The sequence below is a fragment of the Oratosquilla oratoria genome, unplaced genomic scaffold (assembly GCF_046742065.1).
Source record: "Oratosquilla oratoria isolate Oo_2021 unplaced genomic scaffold, ASM4674206v1 SCAFFOLD45, whole genome shotgun sequence".
Classification (NCBI taxonomy): domain Eukaryota; kingdom Metazoa; phylum Arthropoda; class Malacostraca; order Stomatopoda; family Squillidae; genus Oratosquilla; species Oratosquilla oratoria.
Window position 1 is genome coordinate 3,689,890 of NW_027467710.1, and position 15,481 is coordinate 3,705,370.

General features: G+C 40.6%; 1 protein-coding gene across 3 annotated transcripts in view; it reads left to right on the forward strand.

Moving 5' to 3' along the window:
• LOC143023129 (uncharacterized) overlaps nucleotides 1–15,481 on the forward strand; it is a 136,882-nt gene that overhangs the window by 49,637 nt on the left and 71,764 nt on the right. For all 3 annotated transcript variants that reach the window (XM_076181639.1, XM_076181638.1, XM_076181640.1), the window contains 2 exons: nucleotides 5,278–5,510; nucleotides 6,711–6,878. In XM_076181639.1, coding sequence (XP_076037754.1) covers nucleotides 5,278–5,510; nucleotides 6,711–6,878 — 401 coding nt within the window. The remainder of the gene's footprint in view (nucleotides 1–5,277; nucleotides 5,511–6,710; nucleotides 6,879–15,481) is intronic.

Genomic DNA, 15,481 nt, shown 5'->3' on the forward strand with positions numbered 1-15,481 from the left:
TTATATATGTGAAACTTGGATGACTTTGTATGTTGGAAATTACTTCGTGTGTAAAGTCAAATAGTAGATCGAATTTCACATCGAATGTTGGAAAATTTGTATGTTTAGGCAATCGTAAGTAGAGGTTCTACTGTATATACCTATACAGGTACTGTATGTATATACTATACCTGTATACACACACACACGCATACACACACACACACACACACACACGTATTAAATATAACCTTGCTTACTATTTCTAAGGTTTTTAAATTGTAGTTTCCTTTTAATAATTTTTTCTTAACTCTTCATTTGTTATATGCACTCTAAATATATGTATATTTTAAGATCTATTTTTCTCATCCATTTTAAACCATTTTAAGTGTGAGTTATAGGTACAGTACATTTATCTTTGTACACATCATTGAGTAAAAACAGCAACGACAGCAACAGCACTGTAGGAGAGAAGCCAAACGCAGAGTATGGGATCCAATGTATTAAACATTTTGCCCAGCAGGGCTTCTTTTAGAAATAACATAGTGGACAAACATCTGACTCCTTATATAATCCGAGCTTGTGGGGAGAAACGAACATGAAACTGGTGTAAACACAATTTGCATAAATTGCTTGTTACTTTGTTATTCAAATTGCTAAAGATTTATTGAAAAAATCCATTGTTTTGATTTATATTATCAATGAGAGATATAAAAGCAGATTCAAAACATCTACATTTCATAGTATGGTTTTCATATTTAATAATCTTAGAATTATTCCAGTCAGCATTGTGGCCTATATTATATCTATGTCTAACAAAGGCATTATTCATATTGTAAGTTTTCATATCATATTTATGTTCTGAATGTAGTGTGAATGTAGTAGTTTCAGAGGGATTAGCTTGTTAAGTGTAGTTGGGAAGGCTTATGGGAGGATCTTGATAGAGAGGATTAGGAGAGGAACAGGGAGTAATTGGTGAGGAACAATGTGGATTTAGGACGGGTAGAGGTTGTATAGATCAGATTTTTGTGGTAAGACAGATATGTGAGAAAGCTATAGGAAAGGGAAGGATGTTTTTTGGGCCTTTATGGACCTGGAAAAGGCTTACGACAGGGTAGACAGAAAGGCACTGTGAGAGGTTTTGAGAATATACGGGATAGGAGGAAAGCTTCTAGGAGCTGTTAAGAGTTTTTACGAGAGTAGCAGAGCTTGTGTCAGGATTAGAAATGGAGAGAGTGAGTGGTTCGAGGTAAAGGTGGGACTTCGTCAAGGATGCGTTATGTCGCCCTGGCTGTTCAACTTATACATGGATGGGGTAGTGCGAGAGGTAAATGCAAGGGTAGTGGGTCAGGGATTTGAGATGGTTAAAGAAAATGGAGAAAAGTGGGAGGTGAGCCAGCTGTTGTTTGCTGACGACACTGCGCTTGTGGCAGGATCGGAGGAGGGATTGAGGAAGTTGGTGACAGAGTTTGGGAGAGTATGTGATAGAAGAAAGCTGAAGATAAATGTGGGTAAAAGTAAGGTGATGAGATGTACAAGGGGTGAAAGTGGCAGTAGACTGGAAGTGAGCATTAAGGGAGAGCGACTGGAGGAAGTGGATAGTTTTAGATAATTGGGTGCAAATGTGGCAGGAAAAGGTGGAGTGAAGGTGGAGGTAGAATGTAGATTGAGAGAAGCAAGTAAATGCCTTGGTGGATTGAAAAGTGTAATGAGGAATAGACATTTGGGAATGGATGCTAAGAGGAGACTGTATGAAGGAGTGATTGTGCCAACAGCACTGTATGGGTCAGAAACATGGAACATAAGAGAGGAAGAGAGAAGGAGTTTGAATGTGTTTGAGATGAGGTGTCTGAGAAGTATGATGGGGGTTACTAGGCTGGATAGTGAGAAATGAGGAGGTGAGGAGGAGAACAGGGATGGAAAGGGAGTTGGGAGATAGGGTTGATGAAAGAGTGTTAGGACGGTTTGGACACATGGAAAGAATGAATGAAGAAAGACTAGTAAAAGAGGTATGGAAGGCAGATGTGGAGGGAGTGAACATGAAGGGATGTCCTAGGATGAGGTGGATGGATGGGGTAAAAGGGGGCTTTGGGAAAGATGGGAATGTTTGTTGAGGAAGGATGGGAGAGGACAGAAGACAGGGGTGAATGGAGAATGGTTGAATATGGATGATGTTGTGATGCATGAGGTGTACTGGGCGGGGGGAGGGGGGGTGAGGTAGTATGTGTGAGCAATTTTTGACACAGCCCGAAGGGATTTCTCCCCGTCTTCTCCTTTATGCATGGGGGGTCGGAGTGGGGGGGTAGCCGAGTTAATGTAGCGGCCTTGCTGTGGATGTGCTGTGTCTTGCGACACTGCTTCTAACCCAGGGCAGTGGACAGGGTGCAGGGATGACACGTCATCCAGGAGGTGCTGAGATGAGAGGGAGGGTGGAGGGGTATGGAGTGTATTCAGGGATGGAATGGATGGGAATCATTTTATCCCTTTTTCTTTTTGGCTACCTCCCTTGTAAGGGGGAAAAAGCCTTGGTATATGTATGTTTTCTTTTATCAACACCACGGAAACTTTCACCAATGTAGACCTTTTTACAACCCTGCTTGACGAACATTTTCCCTACTTTTTTTTTTTTTTTTTTTATAAGATTGCCAACTGTTACCAAGCTGGTGTTAATGTTGTCTACATTGGTGAAAGTTTCCGTGGTTAAGGATGTACGTATTCTAAGGGGAGAGAGTGGAGGAATATCAGATAATTTTTTGGTGGAAGGTAAGTTGAGAGTGGAGGATAGATGGGGGAAAAAAGAAAAGGACAGAAGTGTTGAGAGTAAACTGCTTAACCACTTCAGTATGAGTGAAATTCTTGCACACAGCATCGGCTGCCATGTGTACAATTCACTGCTGTATTACTTGTTCTCTTTTACTCTGAGTAATAATAAACACAGAAAACATGATCAAACCAGTTCACAGAATCCGGGGGTAACTCATGTACAACTACAAAAAAATATATAATCAAGACACCGATGCTGGCATCCTCGTGTACCCACTCACACCTCATGACACCAATGTAGGCGTCATCATACTGAACTGCTTAAATGAGAAAGAAAAGGAGAAGGAGTACAAGAAGAAGATAAGAGAAGAGTGGGAGGGAGTGAAGGATAGAGTAGAACTAGGAGTGGAGGAGGAATGGGAATGTTTCAAGGAGGGAGTCACAAGGTGTGCAAAAATGGTGTGTGGAACAAAGAGAATGGGAGGAAATAGAAGGAAGGGTAGTGAGTGGTGGGATGATGAAACAAAGAAGGTTGTAAAAGAGAAGAAATGAGCATTCACAGATTGGTTACAAAATAGGACAAGAGAATCATATGAAAGGTACAAAGAAAAGAGAAGAGAAGTAAAGCATAAGATAAAGGAGGCAAAGAAGAGAGCAGATGTGAAATGGGGTAAGAGTATGACAGAAAATTTTGAAAGTAATAAAAAGATGTTTTGGAAAGAAATTAAGAGAGGAAGAAGAGGCGAATCAAGTAGAGAAGAAAAGGTAAAAGGTGCAGATGGAGAGATGATAATGGTAGAGACAGCAGTAAGAGGAAGATGGGTAGAGTGTTTTAGGGAGTTGCTAAATGTGAAGGAGGATAGGGAAGGAAAGGTAGTTGCAGTGGGAAGCGCTAAGAAAATGAAAGTGATAAATGAGGAAAATGAGGAGAAATAAGGAAAGATGAAGTGAAAGCAGTGTCAGAAGTCAGCCTTAGGTTCCCTGATCCTTGTGTTTAGCCCTCTCTTCACGGCCTTCTTGAAATTTGGCTACCTCAAGGGCATGATCCTGAGCTTAAGGCAGAGAGAGGAAGAAATCATTAATATAAGCAGGTCAAAAGAAGGAGAGAACAATGCTACCAACAGGACATTGTACATGGCACTTCCTAACTCAGAGAAGGTAGGAGATATTACTAGAATGCTCAGGAGCCCGGGGGAAAAGCAGCAATAACATCTGGGACAAAGATCAGTGACATAGTAAGAAGCAGGACCAAGATGAGGGGGAGGGAGGACAGCATCGTGAATAAAATCCCATATGCATCATGCGATAAGGATATGGCATACTATGGAGAGATGAAGAGGGGGCTAAACACAAGGATTAGGGAACCTAAGGCCGACCTCTATCACCATAGGTTTACCAATGCCATGATAGTGCATGTGGACGAATCTGGACACCTCCCACAATGGAACAGGGCTAAAGTATTACACAAAGGTATGGATGAGAAGACCTGGAAATCCATAGAAGCTGCATTTATCACTATCCATCCCAACATCAATATTAAGGCTGACACTTCACGATCTGCTGTCTCAGGCATCTCAGCAGGGTAATCAGAGTACAGTGCACCATGCTCACATACCTCCATGAGCTACCAAGCATATAAACTCTGCACGATCCAGTTTGCTCATTTCTTTGAAAAAGTCAGTAGATGAAACATCAGGAACAAATACTTCACTTCCAGTCTATGTTTCCTTTCCCGTGTTTAAGCAACTTGTTCACGTTCACGTGGATATTAATTTTGGATAGGAATGAGGTTGTCAGCCACAGCTGCATTGATTGTTATTTCCGGGAGAACAGATGTGACAAGGGTTACTTGAGTGCCTGATAACTCTGTATGCTGTGCTTTGTCACTTACTATGTATTGTATTAGTGTAGGGCTGTCTCTGTGTCACCAGTTTATAGTTGTGGGAGGGGAGTATTTACCATTTGTCAGTTTTCTTCATATGAAAAGTGGAGGAAATTTAGGACAAATTAATGGATGTCTTGAACCCAGTCCAGAGATGGAGTGTCAGTTCCTTGAAGCTTCACAACCAGGTGAAGGTGAGGATGTTTGTAGGTTTTTAAGATGGAGAACAGCTTCTCTCTGATGTCCATCTTATAGGACTGCCACCTACAGGTACCTGTTGTTTTTCCCTCACTAGACTGATATACCTTACATGATGCCTCTTTTTTTATGTTTCTAAAATTATTTGGGAAAGTTAGAGGGTGTGTAGGTTGTTTCTGTAGTACGACAAGTATGTAAGATGTTTTTATCAAATGGTAGGAATGTTTTTTAGTTTTCACAAACTTGGGGATGGCATATTATTGGTTTGACAGAAGCTTTGTGGAGTGCATTACAAATATGGAATAGTGGAACGTCTGTTGAAGATGACTTGTAGTTTTTACATGGGTCGTGGGTCCTGCATGAGGATTGGGAGTGAGAATAAATTATTTGAGATGAATTTGGTCTACATCAGTATTGTGTGAAGTCACCATGGTTATGTACTTACTATTTTCCAGGAACAGATACTGAAGACACTGAAGATAGAAGGATTTCTATGTCAGAGATGAAGGAAAATGCCATGGCAAAGGGAAAAACAAATACCAGGAGAGAGTTAGTACAGGAAATGGTGACTACAGAACATGAATATATTCATGACCTAGAAGCATTAGTACAGGTCATGGGACTTGCTAAGAGGCAGAAGGAAGCTGCCAACTTTGATATAAAAACTGTTCTGGGGAATATGAATGAGGTATGTTCATCTGCACTCAAAAACTAGTAATGAAAGACTAATAATTTTATAGTGATTTTTTATTTTATTTTTATTTTATTTTTTTCATTTGATTTTTCTTGTATATGCTTTGGTAAGTAAAAGAGAGGAGCTGGCAAGTCACTGAGGGATCAATGATGGAATTTAAAAAGACAGAAGGAAAGCTAGAAATATGTATTGTGATTGATTAAAGAATTGTATGCCTTATTCATTCTACATCCATACATACCAAAGGCCCTTTCCCCCTGAAAAGGGGATGGCCAGATCAAAGCACACACCTACTGCATCTACATGAAAACATATTTAAGCCCTTACCATCATAGTTCCTCATGGATGAAGAGTCATCCCTATCCCCCACCTCACAGATTGGTTTGAGGAATGCAGTGAGACAGTACTTCCACTGCAGGACCTGACAGTCAAAAAGGGTTACCCCTACTGCAGCATTTTATACTGACTTCTCTCCTCATCCATTTGAAAACTTTACAGAGCAGATGAAAAAGAAGTCCCTTCAGGCTGTCATCCTTTTATCTATTCAGTCTTCCTCTGTTCACTTCAATCATTTACATTCTCTATTCTTTTCTGCAGACATTCCTCATGCAACCAAATCCCCCTTTGACCTCATCCATCAGCCCCATTTTTGGTCATCTTGGGTTCCCTACATCCACATCTACTTTCCACAAACTTTTTGACTATTTCCTTGTTCATTCATTCCATATGCCCAAACTACCTCTTCACTCCTTGATTTATTCTATACAACAACTTATCACTATTCATTCTTGTAGCACTTAATATATCTCTCAAATAGTTCATCACAAGCACATTCATACACTTCCTTTCTGCCTCTTTTACATTTCAATCTCCAGTTCATACAGTGGTGTGCACACAGTCACTCCATCATACAACATTCTCTTCTCATGTATCCCCAAATACCTACTTCTCAAAACATTTTTCATTCACTTGAGACATTTACCCCCTTTCTTTACTCTATAATTCACCCGACCACCACTCCATTCACTGCCACACACAGCCCCAAATATTTAAAACTCTTCAGTTCCTTGAGCCTCACCCTTCATGTTCACATACAATTTAGTCTAGTCCTAAAATTAACTGAAATTGTATATTGTCAATGTATCACTGTATCACTGTTAACTCAATAAACTGATTATTATTTAAAATCAACAGGTGATTCAAGTGGCCAAAGACTTCCTGGCTGGGATGCATAAAGTGGGCTACAAAGAAGATGAAGAACTCATGGTTGGTCCACTGTTCCTTGAGCATGCAGACAATCTCTGCCAAGTGTACAAAGTCTATTGTGCAAATCACTTCTTTGTGGAAAAAATGATCAAGAAGGTTAGAGTTGTGCTTTTTGTTTGTGGTTTGTGTTGGTTCTTTCATTGAAATAGGCCATTATAGATATGGCTGTACATTGATATTCTCTATTGTTTTCACTGATCATATTCTCTGTTATTTTTACCAACAACCTGAGAAATTTATTTGTTATAAAACATCAAAATTGTGAAATCTGTGGTCAACCCTCTTAAGTATTTACGTACCTAGTTGTATTTACATACATACATATACCAAAGGCTTTTTTCCCCCTTATAAGGGAGGTAGCCAAAAATCAAAGGCATAAAAACCACTCCCACCCATTCCATCCCTATCACACTCCACTCCCCTCCACCCTCTTCCCTCCCTCTTATCTTGGAATCTCCTGGATTATGGGTCATCCCTGCATCTTGTCCACTGTCCTGGGTCAGAGGCAGTGTTGCAAGACACAACACATCCACAACAAGGTCGCTTCATTAAATTGACAAAAAAAAAAAAAAAAAAAAAACTGTCCTCTCATGCAGAAAAGGAGATGGGGAGAAATCCCTTCAGGCTGTATATTATGGGAAGAGAGCTATATCTTTCAGCATCCAGTTTGATCTTAAATTCTTGTATAGTTTTTGCATTCACTCTTTCCTCACTCAATTTGTTCCAGATATCTGCCACTCTGTGTGGGAAGCTATTCTTTTTCATATCTCTTCTGTAACTATCCTTTTTAAGTTTCTTTTCATGTCCTCTTGATTTTTTTTTTTTTTTTATCCCACTTTAATAAATCAGTGAAGAGAGGGCGAGGGAGGGAAGGGGTGGCTATTCTAGTAAGTGAAGAGATAGGTAAACGGGTAGTGGAGTGGAAGAAGGTTTCCTCAAGGATAATGTGGATGAAGGTGAAACTGGGGAAGGAGATGTGGGTCTTTGTAAGTGTATATGGGCCTGGCAGTGAGAAGAGTGTAGAAGAAAGGGAGGCCTTTTGGATAGATTTAAATGAGTGCATAGAGGATTTAGGGAGAAATGTCAATGTAATAGTACTGGGAGACCTTAATGCTAGGGTAGGAAATGGTCCAATTGATGGAGTGGTTGGGAAATGTGGAGTTCCAGAAAAGAATCATAGTGGAGAGTTGATGGTGGAAATGTATCTAGAAAGGGAGTTGATGATAGCAAATACAGTGTTTCGGAAGAAAGTCAAGCATAAGTACACATGGGAGAGGGTGGTGGAGGGAAGGGTGGTAGATAGAGCGTTGATGGACTATGTAGTGGTAAATAGTATTATGATAGGAAGAGTTAAGGATGTACATGTGCTAAGGGGAGAGGGTGGGGGAATATCAGATCATTTTTTGGTGGAAGGTAAGTTGAGAGTGGAGGATAGATGGAGAAAGAGGAAAGGGACAAAAGGTAGGGAGGTGCTTAGAGTGAACTCCTTGAATGAAAAGGAAAAGGAGAAGGAGTACGGAAAGAAATTGAAGGAGGAGTGAGAGGGAGTAAAGGATAGAGTAGAGCTGGGTGTGGAGGAAGAATGGGGATGGTTCAAGGAGGGAGTCATAAAGTGTGCAAGGATGGTGTGTGGAACAAGAAGGACAGGGGGAAATAGAAGAAAGGGTAGTGAATGGTGGGATGAGGAAACAAAGAAGGTTGTAGAAGAGAAGAAATGAGCTTTCACATATTGGTTACAAAATAGGACGAGGGAGTCATATGAGAGGTACAAAGAAAAGAAAAGAGAAGTAAAGCAAAAGGTAAAGGAGGCAAAGAGGAGAGCAGATGTGAAATGGGGTAAGAGTATGACACAAAATTTTGAAAGTAATAAAAAGATATTTTGGAAAGAAATTAAGAGAGGAAGAGGAGGCGAATCAAGTAGAGAAGAAAAGGTAAAAGGTGCAGATGGAGAGATGATAATGGAAGAGAAGGTAGTAAGAGGAAGATGGGCAGAATATTTTAGGGAGTTGCTAAATCTGAAGGAGGATAGGGAGGGAAAGATAGCTGCAGTGGGAAATGCGAAGAAAATGAGAGTGATGAGTGAGGAGAATGGAGGAGAAATAAGGAAGGATGAGGTGAAGGCAGTTGTTAAGATGATGAAAGCAGGTAAGGCACCTGGTCTGGATGGATGCCATACAGAATGTCTGAAAAAGGGAGGTACAGTGATGATGGACTGGCTGGTGAGGTTATTTAATGTTTGCTGGAGAGAGGGTAGAGTGCTGGAGGACTGGAGGAGTGCATGTATAGTTCCTCTTAACAAGGGAAAAGGGGACAAGTGTGAATGTAGTAGTTTCAGAGGGATTAGCTTGTTAAGTGTAGTAGGGAAGGCTTATGGGAGGATCTTGATTGAGAGGATTAGGAGAAGAACAGCGGGAGTAATTGGTGAGGAACAGTGTGGATTTAGGACAGGTAGAGGTTGTGTGGATCAGATCTTTGTCGTAAGACAGATATGTGAGAAAGCTATAGGAAAGGGGAAGGATGTTTTTAGGGCTTTTATGGATCTGGAAATGGCTTATGATAGGGTAGACAGAAAGGCACTGTGGGAGGTTATGCAGATATACGGGATAGGAGGAAAGCTTCTGGGAGCTTTCAAGATTTTTTATGAGAGTACTAGAGCTTGTGTCAGGATTAGAAATGGAGAGAGTGAGTGGTTCGAGGTAAAGGTGGGACTTCGTCAAGGATGCGTTATGTCACCCTGGCTGTTCAACTTATACATGGATGGGGTGGTGCGAGAGGTAAATGCAAGGGTAGTGGGCAAGGGATTGGAGATGGTTAAAGAAAATGGAGAAAAGTGGGAGGTGAACCAGCTGTTGTTTGTGGACGACACTGCGCTTGTGGCAGGATCGGAGGAGGGATTGAGGAAGTTGGTGACAGAGTTTGGGAGAGTATGTGATAGAAGAAAGCTAAAGATAAATGTGGGTAAAAGTAAGGTGATGAAATGTACAAGGGGTGAAAGGGGCGGTAGACTGGAGGTGAGCATTAAGGGAGAGCGACTGGAGGAAGTGGATAGTTTTAGATAATTGGGTGCAAATGTGGCAGGAAAAGGTGGAGTGAAGGTGGAGGTAGAATGTAGATTGAGAGAAGCGAGTAAATGCCTCGATGGATTAAAGAGTGTAATGAGGAATAGACATTTGGGAATGGATGCTAAGAGGAGACTGTATGAAGGAGTAATTGTGCCAACAGCACTGTATGGGTCAGAAACATGGAACATAAGAGAGGAAGAGAGAAGGAGTTCGAATGTGTTTGAGATGAGGTGTCTGAGAAGTATGATGGGGGTTACTAGGCTAGATAGAGTGAGAAATGAGGAGGTGAGGAGGAGAACAGGGGTGGAAAAGGAGTTGGGAGATAGGGTTGATGAAAGAATATTAGGATGGTTTGGACACATGGAAAGAATGAGTGAAGAAACTAGTAAAAGAGGTGTGGAAGGCAGATGTGGAGGGAGTGAACATGAGGGGACGTTCTAGGATGAGGTGGATGGATGGGGTGAAGGGGGCTTTGGGGAAGAGGGGGAATGTCTGTTGAGGAAGGACGGGAGAGGATAGAAGAGAGGGGTGAATGGAGAATGGTTGTATATGGATGATGTTGTGATTGCATGAGGTGGAATGGGTGGGGGGATGGGGGCTGATGTAGTATGTGTGAGCAAAATGTGACACAGCCCGAAGGGATTTCTCCCCATCCTCTCCTTTTATGCAATGGGGGGACGGAGAGGGGGGGTCACCAATTTAATGAAGCGGCCTTACTGTGGATATGCTGTGTCTTGTGACACTGCTTGTGACCCAGGGCAGTGGACAAGGTGCAGGGATGACCCGTCATCCAGGAGGTGCTAAGATAAGAGGGAGGGTGGAGGGGTGTGGAGTGTATTCAGGGATGGAATGGGTGGAAATTATTTTATGCCTTTTCCTTTTTGGCTACCTCCATTGTAAAGGGGAAAAAGCCTTGGTATATGTATGTATGTATGTATTATTTTTTTCATTGGGGGGGGATCCTACTCTCTGTCCTCCCAATTTTGTATACTTTCAATTGTGAATACAGATTTAAAATCTTTGATGATAATTTTAGCCATTTCTACATCATCTATATATTCATTATTTCCTTCACGCAGTTTCACTATTTTATATTTATCTTTTAGTTTGTCATTTACATACCTATAGAATAGTTTAGGTTGGTCCTTGCATTTTTCTATTATGTCCTTTTCATAGTTTCTTTTTTCTTCCCTGCATATTTTTACATATTAGTTTCTTAGTTTGATGTATATTTGCCTTTTTTTCCATCTTTTCCAGGCTTTGTCTCTTCTGTCTTTAGCCTTACTACACTTTTTGTTATACCAGGACTTAATGTACACCTGTTCTTGTTTCTTCCTTGGTACGTATTTATCTGTTCCTTCCTTGTAATTTTCTTTTAATATATTCCATTTCTCTTCCATCTTTGTTCATTTAAAAAATGTTCCCAGTTCGCATTTTGAAAAAAAGTGTCCATGTTTCTGAAAATCGGTTTTGTTGTACATTAGTCTTCCTTTTCTATGTTTTTCATTTCCTCTCAAATCAATTTGTTCTTTTAGTTCGAACTCTATTAGTATGTGGTCACTTCCCTATTGGTGTCTTGTATTCCATTTTATACATGATTTCAGGCTCTGCTGTAAATATTAAATCTAGTCTTAACGGTTCTTCACTGTATATCTGGTATTTACCTTTACCCATTGTCAGTGTGTATTCAATGGTTATATCCAGTAGAATATTTCCCCAAAGTTCTTCTCCACCTTTCACTGTCATTTCTTCTCAACATATTTCTTTTGAGGTAAAATCACCCATAATTACTATGTTTCCTCCTTTCAATAATTCAATTGATGCATTCTTTGTGTCTTCCAGTATTTTGGAATGATCACTATCTGTCCAAGGCTGTGTTTTGGGGGGGCATATATATTACTTTAAATGTTCTACTTTTCATGTTTCTGTTTTCAACTTACATCATGATCAACTCCACATTATCTTTTCCTTCTGTTATCTTAGTCACATTTAAGCCTTTCTTAGTCAAAATCATGAATCCTCCACCATGTTTCTCTGTTCTATTTCCGCCTAATGATTGTAGAGACCTTGTCCCACAGTATTTGGTGGTAGTGGACTTTTAAATTTTGCTCCACAATTCCCATTATGTCTGGTTTCTCTATTGACAGTCATTTAATTCATTTAGTCCTGAAATCATACTATGTTAGTATACGTTATTTTTAATTTATTTTCTTCTTTTTTTTTTTGGTTTGTTTCCTTTTTTTCAGCCTCAGCCTCAGGTCCAGTACTCTTCAAAAAACCCATTCTTTTCAGTCTCCGTTCTTCTCTCGTTTTTTTAATTTGCTTCATTTCTAAGTATCTTTTCTTTCTTTTTCTGCATTGCTCATTTCCTTTTTTATCCATACATTTTTGTGATTTTCACTATTTGCCAGCTTTGTTGCCTTTGGTAGTATCTCTTCAGCTATGATTTGAGAACTTAGTTTGATTTTTAGTGGCCTATAGTGTCTTTCTCTAGAGTATTGTCCCAATGCACTTTTTTTTTTTTATCCACTGTCTCTCTTACCCAGTTTTCCTTTTCTTTAATTAATTTAATTACCAAAAAGGGAGGTAGCCAAAAAGTAAATGGCATAAAATCATTCCCACCCATTCCATCCCTGAATACACTCCACACCCCTCCATCCTCCCTCTTATCTTAGCACCTCCTGGATGACGGGTCATCCCTGCACCTTGTCCACGGCCTGGGTCAGAAGCAGTGTCACAAGACACAGCACATCCACAGCAAGGCCACTTCATTAAATCGGCGACCCCCCCCCTCTCCGTCCCCCCATGCATAAAGGTTATTGAATGTTTTGTTGGAGATGGTAGAGTGCCAGAGGACTGGAGGAGTACCTGTATAGTTCCACTCTACAAGGGGAAAGGGGACAAGTGTGAGTGTAGTAGTTTCAGAGGGATCAGCTTGTTAAGTGTAGTTGGGAAGGCTTATGGGAGGATCTTGATTGAGAGGATTAGGAGAGGAACAGAGGGAGTAATTGGTGAGGAACAGTGTGGATTTAGGACAGGTAGAGGATGCATAGATCAGATTTTTGTGGTAAGACAGAAATATGAGAAAGCTATAGGAAAAGGTAAAGATGTTTTTTGGGCTTTTATGGATCTGGAAAAGGCTTATGACATTGTAGACAGGAAGGCACTGTGGGAGGAATTGCAGATATACGGGATAGGAGGAAAGCTTTTAGGAGCTTTCAAGAGTTTTTACGAGAGTAGTAGAGCATGTGTCAGGATTAGAAATGGAGAGTGAATGGTTTGAGGTAAAGGTGGGACTTCATCAAGGATGTGTTTTGTCGCCCTGGCTGTTCAACTTATACAGAGATTGGGTGGTGCAAGAGGTAAATGCAAGGGTGGTGGGTCAGGGATTGGAGATGTTGAAAGAAAATGGAGAAAAGTGGGAGGTGAGCCAGCTGTTGTTTGCAGACGACACTGCACTTGTAGCAGGATCAGAGGAAGGATTGAGGAAGTTGGTGACAGAGTTTGGGAGAGTGTGTGAAAGAAGAAAGTTGAAGATAAATGTGGGTAAAAGGTGATGAGATGTGCAAGGGGTGAAAGTGGTAGCAGACTGGAAGTGATCATTAAGGGAGAGCAACTGGAGGAAGTAGATAGTTTTAGATACTTGGGTGCGAATGTGGCAGGAAAGGGAGGAGTGGAGGTGGAGGTATAATGTACATTGAGAGAAGCAAGTAAATGCCTTTGTGGATTAAAAAGTGTAATGAGAAATAGACATTTGGGAATGGATGCTAAGAGGAGATTGAATAAAGGAGTGATTGTGCCAACAGCACTGTATGGGTCAGAAACATGGAACATAAGAGAGGAAGAGAGAAGGAGTTTGAATGTGTTTGAGATGAGGTGTCTGAGAAGTATGATGGGAGTTACAAGGCTAGATAGAGTGAGAAATGAGGAGGTGAGGAGGAGAACGGGTGGAAAGGGAGCTGGGAGATAGGGTTGATGAAAGAGTATTGGGATGGTTTGGACACATGGAAAGAATGAAGAAAGACTAGTGAAAGAGGTATGGAAGGCAGATGTGGAAGGAGTAAACATGAGGGGGCAACCTAGGATGAGATGGATGGATGGGTTAAAAGGGGCTTTGGGGAAGAGGGGAATGTCTGTTGAGGAAGGAAGGGAGAGGACAGAAGTACAGGGGTGAATGGAGAATGGTTGTATATGGATGATGTTGTGATGCATGAGGTGGAATGGGTGGGGGGATGGAGGGTGAGGTAGTATGTGTGAGAAAAATTTGACACAGCCTGAAGGGACTTCTCCCTGTCATCTCATTTTCTACATGAGGGGACAGAGAGAGGGGGTTGCCAATTTAATGAAGTGGCCTTGCTGTGGATGTGCTGTGTCTTGTGACACTGCTTCAGACCTAGGACATTGGACAAGATGCAGGGATGATCCATCATCCAGGAGGTGCCTAGACAAGAGGGAGGGTGGAGGGGAGTGGAGTGTATATGGATGGAATGGGTGGGTATGGTTTTTATGCCTTTGTTTTTTGGCTACCTCCCTTGTAAAAGGGAAAAAGACTTTGATATATGTATGTATATACTTTACCATTTCTTTGGCATTTTCCTCTACCTGCTGTTGTACTATTTCTTCAACTGTTATTTTCAGATTTTCTTGTTTTTGTTTCCATTGATTTTTTATTTCTAGGAGATCCATCTCCTTAATTGGTTCACCAACTTTTTCAATCATTGCTTGTATTTGTTCTGTGACCTCTTTTTTTCAATGATTCATTTTTGTTTTTATCTCCATTTTTCATTCTTTCGTTATCACTTCTGACCATATTTAATTAATTGTTTAGATCATTAATCTCTCTGTTCATTTCTTTGTTAGCTTTTTATAGATAGCTTATCTCTCTGTGCATCACTCTAATAAATGTTTAAATCTAGTAATTCCTCCATCAAGTCGTTAATATCCCGATTTCTTAGTACATTGTTATACCTAGTTTCTCTTTCTACATCTAAACCTTTACCTAATAGTCTTCTTTCTCTTGTAAACCCAGAAAAAGCATCGTTTTCCCACCTTTGAGTTGACCTTGGTGTATCATTCAAACAAGTTTTTTTGGGATCACCCCCAGTGGTGACTCAACTCTGTTCATGTCCAGTCCTCTCTTCGTTGGTTCATTTTTCCTTTTTTCTTCTTTTCCTTCATCCATTTTGTGTGTAAATCAAACTGGATACTTATTTCACCATAGCAGTCACTCAAAACACAGCTTCTGCTGCTATCCAAAATTAGATATTTAGAGTACCATCACCTTGGAGGTAAATTGTAGTCTGAGAGAAGCAAGTAAATGCCTTAGAAGCTTAAAAAGTGTCATGAGAAATATTTGGCAATGGATGTAAAGAGGTGATTGTGCTGACAGCACTGTATGGGGCAGAGACTTAGAATTTAAAAGAAGCAGAGAAGAAAAGTTTAAATGTATTTGAGATGAAATGTCTGAGAAGTATGATAGGAATTACAAGGTTGGATAGAGTGAAAAATGAGGAGGTGAGGAAGAGAGTGGAGTGGAAAAGGAGATGGTAAACAGGGATGATGAAAGATTACTGGGATGGTTTGGACACATGGAAAGAATGAGTGAAGAAAGGTTAATAAAAGAGGTGTGGAGGGTAG